Below are 7,585 nucleotides of genomic sequence, written 5' to 3' on the forward strand. Positions count from 1 at the left end.
GGATGCCTATATCACTAGCAATCTCATGTACCTTTATTCTCATAACATCCATCACCATATCACATATGGCCACTCCAAAAGATTTGAAATTATCTCTGTTCTAATCAAATTAATACATTCATCATGATATAAGCTTCTCACTAGTCACGTTATGATTTTCCTTTCAGGAAGTAGGCCTAATGTTTTATCAACTGAATTATGAGAGTCAATATACCACACATCTCCTTCATAAAAGGATCCATATGGATTTGTCTTAAATTGTAATTTATTATGATTGATGTTCTTATACATAATACTGTCAACTTTGGACTATTTTTACGATTCTATGTATGTTTTTAAGGCTATTCCCATAGTTCTACTTCAAAATTACTTTGCTTGGAGGATAGATACCTCTTTGAGCCTAAACTTCTACAAATCACAATTGTGGACGTTGATTACATATTATTACTATAATCTAATACTTTGACTGAATCAATATCATCATCATTTTAACACTAGCTGTTTTTCTTTTTTTTGTCTCTTCACGCTAATAAAAATTATGATACCCTTTTCATATAGTATCGATCACAAATGTAATCTCACCTGAGGTGTAGAACAACCCCTCCAGATAGCATCAGGTCTCAAGCAGGCAGTGAGATCAAAGAAGAAAAGGTTTGGATTGATCAAGTCAGGTTCACCACAACGATGGCCATATGAGTCAACTGGTAATATCAACCGTTTTGGATCTCCATTTCTATAAGCTGGATAATTCAAAGTAAAATATAAATAGATATTAAAGTTATATTATCATCCAAATATAACAATTAGGAAAACATTTGTTAAACACATTAATTGAAAATGTTTGAAGGGGAATTATCAATTGGACATTTGTTTCTTCTTGTGTACGCTTTTTCACAATAATGAATTTGGTTATTACATCTGGTAAAAAGTAAACCAGAAATTTTTTTTCTATTTTTTCTGGTTTTCTCTTAATGTATAGTCTTCATTAGAAGACCCATGCATTTGTAATAAAACAAATAATTATGTATATATGAAAACTGAACATAACATCCTGTACAGTCTAAAAATACAGGGTGAGTGATATTAGAAAATGGGTACAAAAGCCAACATAATGCATCACAGTAACCAGGAGTGCTAATATATCAGTTACAATTGGAGGTTCAGAACCACCTTCCTGTACATGTCTGATTGGCTTTACTAAAATACCAAAAATGACCCAATTCATATGGGTGCTGATCAGACATGAACAACAACCTTTGTAGCCAACCGATATAAACAAGTGATTTCCTAGTCTACAACAATCAGAATACTTGATGCAAGTATCCTGAGGCAGGTAACTTGACTGGTAGTATTCTACACACCCAATTCATATTATGTATCCACTGGCTTTGTCAGCAATAAAAATGGCTCCAAAGTGTGCATTGTCTGTCCTTTATCAAGATGAGATTCATGAAGCAATGTGCCATAGGTTACAAGAATCTGTTCTTGAATCATGTGAAATACTGTTGGAAGAACTACAAAAAAAGAAATTATGAGTTAGGAATACAGAGAGTGACACATGTGGTATCAGCACCATTATTAATAAATTGGGGTTGTAAATTCATTGCAGATAATTTAATTTGGTTTGTCCATTTCTGTAATACATTTTCTTGCCGTGGTTTATTTAAACACATTCTAATATTTAATATACATTTTATAATTAAAAAACAAATAAATTCAGTTTGTGTTATTTTAACTAAAATTCATATTAATTTTAATTTATATATAAACTGACAAGTTTTTTATATTTTATTTATTTTTGTCATTCATATTATATAGCATTTATTTTTTTACTATTGCTGAGATTATGACTATTTTGTACTAATCTAGATTGTACATGATGCACAGCTACTGCTCTATGTGCTGTTAATTTCGTATCATTTTTAAGTAAGCTACTATACACTACTAGTACATACACACACTCCATGTGTGTGTATGGTACACATGCTAGTACCATGTAGGCACATAGTTATTCAGTACAAAATACCTCATACTTTTTTGCAGCATACAAATTTTAAAGATCTTATGATAGATGATGTAATATTCACACTGAAAAATGTACTTATTGTTATAGTTTTATATTTTTATTACTCTTTGACTGTCCACAAACACAGGCAAAAATTCCTCGACCGGGTGGATAGATTTGTTCACACGTCAATAAAGAACATTGTGTATATTGAAAAACAATAAGAGTTCATATGAGTGCCTTTTTGCTGCATTAAGAATGGCAAATGTAAACACGGACATGGTCCCGAGTATGTGAAGAGAAGTAGAGTATTGATTAATATATGCTGTGCAACTAATGGAGAACATAATTACAGTAATTTTTATGGCACTTAAAAAACACCAAACTTCATCTTCACGAGATCTACCAATATATTTACTGAAATAAAATTGTAATTTTTCAAAATATAGATATTATTTTTAATTGTCATGTTGATAATGGATTTTTAACTATACAAACATATTAAATTATGATTATGATGCCTACTGAGAAAAATATGCACTTACCAAAGGAAGCAACTCCTGCCCAAGCAGCGAGGAAGAAAAGAAAGAGAAGTAAGCAGATAATGTCTGTACATGACCTGTGTTTCTGTGGACCACACAAGTCTGGGTCATATTTCAGTGGAGACCCTGCAGCATAAACAATTATGATTGCAACTTACAGTTTTAAAAGTACCTGAATTATGTAACCCAGACAATTTGGGTATATGGTCATACAAAGGTCAAGTAAGAGTGTGACTCAGCTCTTTATTTATTTATACAGTGTGATGATAATAGCCTTGAAGCTGAGAGGTAATTTGCACTATATAAGCAATCAACATGGTTTTTTCTTAAATCGGCAGATGAATTTTCCTTACGGAAGAAATTGATCATCAGCCATGCTAGTTTTGGTGGAAGTTGAGATATAAGGGTAAAAAAATGAAATGATCATTTTTTCTCAGATTATATTTTTTCTAGTTAAACCAACCATCAGATATATAAATAATAGGCAGTTATATCACCTTCAAACCACTAGATAAACAAATTAAAAGTCGCAACTTTAAAGGTAAGAAATTATTATTTTAGAAAAAAATATCATTTCATATTTATAATATTTTAAAACCCTTCCATTCGAAATGTCCCTGAACTAGTGCAGCTGATGATAAATGCTTTTCTCAGGGAAATTTTTCTATTGATATCAAGAAAAACTACATTTAGTACTTATACAATCCAAATTGACTCTCGGCTCCTGGACTGTAACTGGTAACGGATTTTTTAAGAATTTGTTCAGTGCATCAATAAAAAGGTAACACCGTCAACGCTTCAACTCAAATCATAGGCGGGTTGTGAATTTTTGAGTTAAAACATATAAATTAAAACTTGCGAAAAAAAGACATTGAATATACGGTTTATTATACGTTTTATGTGTGTAGTCCTGAGGATAATCTTATGGTTTCAGAAGAGTACCGATTCACTGTAGTAACACAGTGTAACACTAACTTATACAGCAAGTTATAATCTCGCCCTGATTTTGTAAGAACGGCGCCGCACCAGGCGCCTGAAAGCGCCCATGCCAATTAATACACCTCGCAAAGGCGTCCGGCGGTCTGGCGATAACAGATCCGAAATATGCCGAGTTACATCCGGCGCAAACCCGAAGGACGCTCAGTGGATGTAGACAAAGCAGATATGCAGAAATAGGTATGTAGACCTGGTGTCATCCGGGGAGCGGTGGTTCCGGAATGAGATAATTTATTGGCTTTATAATGTGGGAAACTATGAATATTTGACTAAAATTAACACATTTAATATAATGATTTTCCAACTAAAAGCCTTATAATTACATTTTTATCAGTAATTTAGGTAGAACGATGTACTCTCAAACAATTCTATGTATAACAAGCTTCGTTATAGGTACTGTATAACATGGCAATAATAAATTATGGGTATGTTTTACGATACTACCAGGATAGGTGAAAATCAGCTGTTAGTAAAATATTGTGTTATTAAATGCATCAGCTGCTTTAACGCATCAAAGAATTTTAATGAGTATTTTATATGCAAAGTCATATTGTGTTTGTCCTCCTCCGTAGACTAATGCTTATAGTCTCGGCTCTCTGACCGAGAGATCACGGGTTCAAATCCCGGGAGGTCCAATCATGTACTTTGTACTTTAATAAAAAAACCAGTGTACTTCGAAGCCGGCATAGCTAACGCTGAGGCTTAAATGTGATTAAAAAATCTTGTGTTTTGGCGCCTTCGAGGTATGAAATGTTAAATCTAAGCGTACCGGTACACAAAGTAAAAGACAAGGATAATTTTCGGACACCATTTATTACAAATAACCTAACACAATCGAGCAGTGTCAGTCACTGACGTCAGGTTGAACTCCGATACTCTTAACCATGAATAATATCTACATGGTGTATGCCCACTTACGTTTGTAAGATGTCATAGAACTCTATCATATTACATCACAAGTGCCTTTAACAAGTAGTAAGTATCCTACTACTTATTAAGTCCTTACTTTGTGTAAGTAGTTTGTTAAGTACTTACTGTACCTTAGATTGTGAAAATTGGGTGCGAAGTCTTGGGTAACAACTAGTTATATCAAACAAAACTAAAAGTTTGTTATTGCTTATGTCATTGCCAATAGTACGAAAAATGTGGTACTGTCGCCTCGGTTGCGCGCAGTATTCAAAGGGTACGCATCTTTACCTGGTTGTAGGGTGATTTATTTTTCGGCAATAACTGTATAGTAATATAGTTGTTATTTATAGACCAGGAATCGAGGTCACATCACATTGTATGATCACACAACCTGTTTTCATAAAGTCGATAGAGGACTTTCCCCTAAGAAACCACTCGATCGCCAGCCACGCTAGTTTTGATGGAGGTCAAGATGAGAAGATACCTATCAAAAGAATTTAAAATATCAAACAATAATTAAGTGTGTGAATCCAATATAAATGTAAAGGGAACTGTTTGTAAATAAATACAAATTTAAATGCAATTACTTTAACCATTATTACTTGGATAAAGGGCGATAAAGCAATGTATTTACCGCATAGAGTAGTAATGCATTTCTTATGCTATATCATATCATTGTATTGATACGCGGACACTGAGTAATGTTAATGTATTTTAATTGTAGTTGTTCACTTCATTAGTATTTTTAGATGTTTTATAGCACTTCATTTCAAACAATATCCCAATTCCGTCCGGCGCTAAAGAAAGAATGGTTGATTTAATATTTGGACATTTCGAATTCGAACGGGAGGTGCATTATTAGTTGTGGCGGTTAAGTTTGTGACTCAGATGGTACGAAGGCTCTTAATGACTGCCATATCAATGAACTAGTAGCATTTCAAACATTTACAAGCCCCATCATCTTGAAACCTTTCTTTGTAAACAATGAATGAGATTAAAACATTTACAATTTTGAACAGATGCCGTATTATGTTAAGGTTTTATAGAAAATTACTAACAAAGAAGACTCGGTCACTAAATCCTTAATCCTCTGTAAACTAAACTACATAAATCCAGAGTAGTACACAATGGAGAATACGGATGCGAAGTTAATGTTTTATTACATTCTCGGTAGGATATCTCACTGGCAATATTATCAGTGCAGAATCCATGACATTTCTTTCTCAACTGGGCGGAGAAAGGTAGGAGTGGTCCGGGCCGGTCGCACTGGGCGGAGAAAGGCAGGAGTGGTCCGGGCCGGTCGCCCTGGGCGGAAAAAGGCATGAGTGGTCCAGGCCGGTCGCATTGGGCGGAGAAAGGCAGGAGTGGTCCGGGCCGGTCGCACTGGGCGGAGAAAAGCATGAGTGGTCCAGGCCCGTCGCACTGGGCGGAGAAAGGCAGGAGTGGTCCGGGTCGGTTGTCGACCTGGTCGTTCTGGGTCGTTCCGGACGCAATGGACGCCGTGCTTTAGAGCAGCGCCTGGAATCTGACACTGTCTGTCATAAGCTTGATTTCTGGAATCTGGAGTCATGTTTGTCTGAAGGTATCCAAAAGCGTTTGCGACGAAGAAGCTCAAAATGAACTCTTTACATTGTATTCATATACACCTAGGTAACATGATATAGTGTAATCTAGGTGAAGAGATATTATAATTGTCTCATTGAGAATATAATTGAGTGCACTACGATGTTTTAGACACGACCTCTAAGCACGCTGGAGCAACCGAATTTTCTACACTTAACATAGTCGGTTGATTCAATGTAAATATTAAGTTTAGCTCCAGTTCACTTTGCTCAGATTTCACACGCTGCACTAACTGGAGCTAAACCCAACATTCACATTGAATCATCCCTTCCCACCGTTACTCTGCGATATGTGTAGAAAATAGCTAGGTTATGTATAAATGGGCTATATAACAAATAGCAATGCTTGACAGACAAACAGTTGGTAAATGCTGAATAGTAAGGAATAAGGAGAAAGTGTTAGAAAGAGAAACGCAGACAATAAAAGATATTTATCCTTACCGCAATGACAGATTATTAAATCAATGTTCCATGAACAAATCAGTCATTAAATGGAATTCCATAAAATAAAATATGTAAATAAAGACCATAAAGCTTGGTAACCCCCAAATTTAGGCTTCACACCTAAAACATTTAAATAGGTGATTTCAAACTTCGGCCAATAAAAACATTTTTTAATTTAACCTACAATTTGTAATCTACAGATATTACGCAATTTGTGGATTACATTACAATAATTTTCTTTCACAATATTTTCTGTGAAAATAAAAATAAATAATTATGAAACATAAACATGTGTATAAATGGTCTAAAATATTATAAAACAATAGAGAACGTACTGTGGAAATATTAAATGCTCAAAAAGCCAACCTCAGTTCAGTTATCAAACTTTACATAGAGTCTGTTTATAATGAACATTGCTGACTGGCAGGGTGAGAAGTGAACTTACCGTACTTAGTAGGGGGTGCCATGGTGCTGCTACCTGAGCAGAGGCTGCGAGGATAACTGCCAGCAGCTCACTCCTATCATCGCTATCAGCTCTCCGACCGTCCCTGATAACAACCAATCCAGTTAGCCACATTGACAGATGTTCTATGTATTATGTCTAATCGTTTTGTGTAACGGGAAAAGCTTCGTAATTAATTATCCATGAACCATTTTAGGTTGCACTCCTATATATTCAATTAGTGCAAGCTCTTGAATAGTACATTATTTACTACTTAGTTCAATTTGATTGCACCAAAACAATTTAATGTTATTTATACTATTATCACCATCAAAATATTTTCATTAACTTTTTGTTTATGTTTACAAAATCAGCGATAAATTTGTTGTTATAGTAAATTCACCATAAATTCCACGGTTCGAGTAAACAGCCAATTTTATATTTCGGTTACAAAAGCTTATAAAGCAAGGTAAAATGACATTGATTTTATTTGGGTTATGATTTAAATCTATAACCCCAACACTGACTACTGTACATGTATATTCTTGGTAATGTAAATAATTTTAAAATTGAAATAATTACAAAATGAGTTCACATATTCGACCAAATTGATTAATCGGAAACA

The 7,585-nt window shown here is 34.5% G+C and overlaps 1 protein-coding gene across 1 annotated transcript in view; it reads right to left on the reverse strand.

The window, feature by feature from the left end:
- LOC124360608 (choline transporter-like 2) overlaps positions 1 to 7,086 on the reverse strand; it is a 33,351-nt gene extending 26,265 nt beyond the window's left edge. The window contains exons 1-3 of the mRNA XM_046814362.1: positions 6,964 to 7,086; positions 2,551 to 2,673; positions 583 to 740 (exon numbers count right to left, since the gene is read on the reverse strand). Coding sequence (XP_046670318.1) covers positions 583 to 740; positions 2,551 to 2,673; positions 6,964 to 6,985 — 303 coding nt within the window. The 5' untranslated portion in view covers positions 6,986 to 7,086. The remainder of the gene's footprint in view (positions 1 to 582; positions 741 to 2,550; positions 2,674 to 6,963) is intronic.
- Between the last annotated feature and the right edge of the window lie 499 nt (positions 7,087 to 7,585).

This window comes from Homalodisca vitripennis, chromosome 4, assembly GCF_021130785.1.
Source record: "Homalodisca vitripennis isolate AUS2020 chromosome 4, UT_GWSS_2.1, whole genome shotgun sequence".
NCBI classification, from domain to species: domain Eukaryota; kingdom Metazoa; phylum Arthropoda; class Insecta; order Hemiptera; family Cicadellidae; genus Homalodisca; species Homalodisca vitripennis.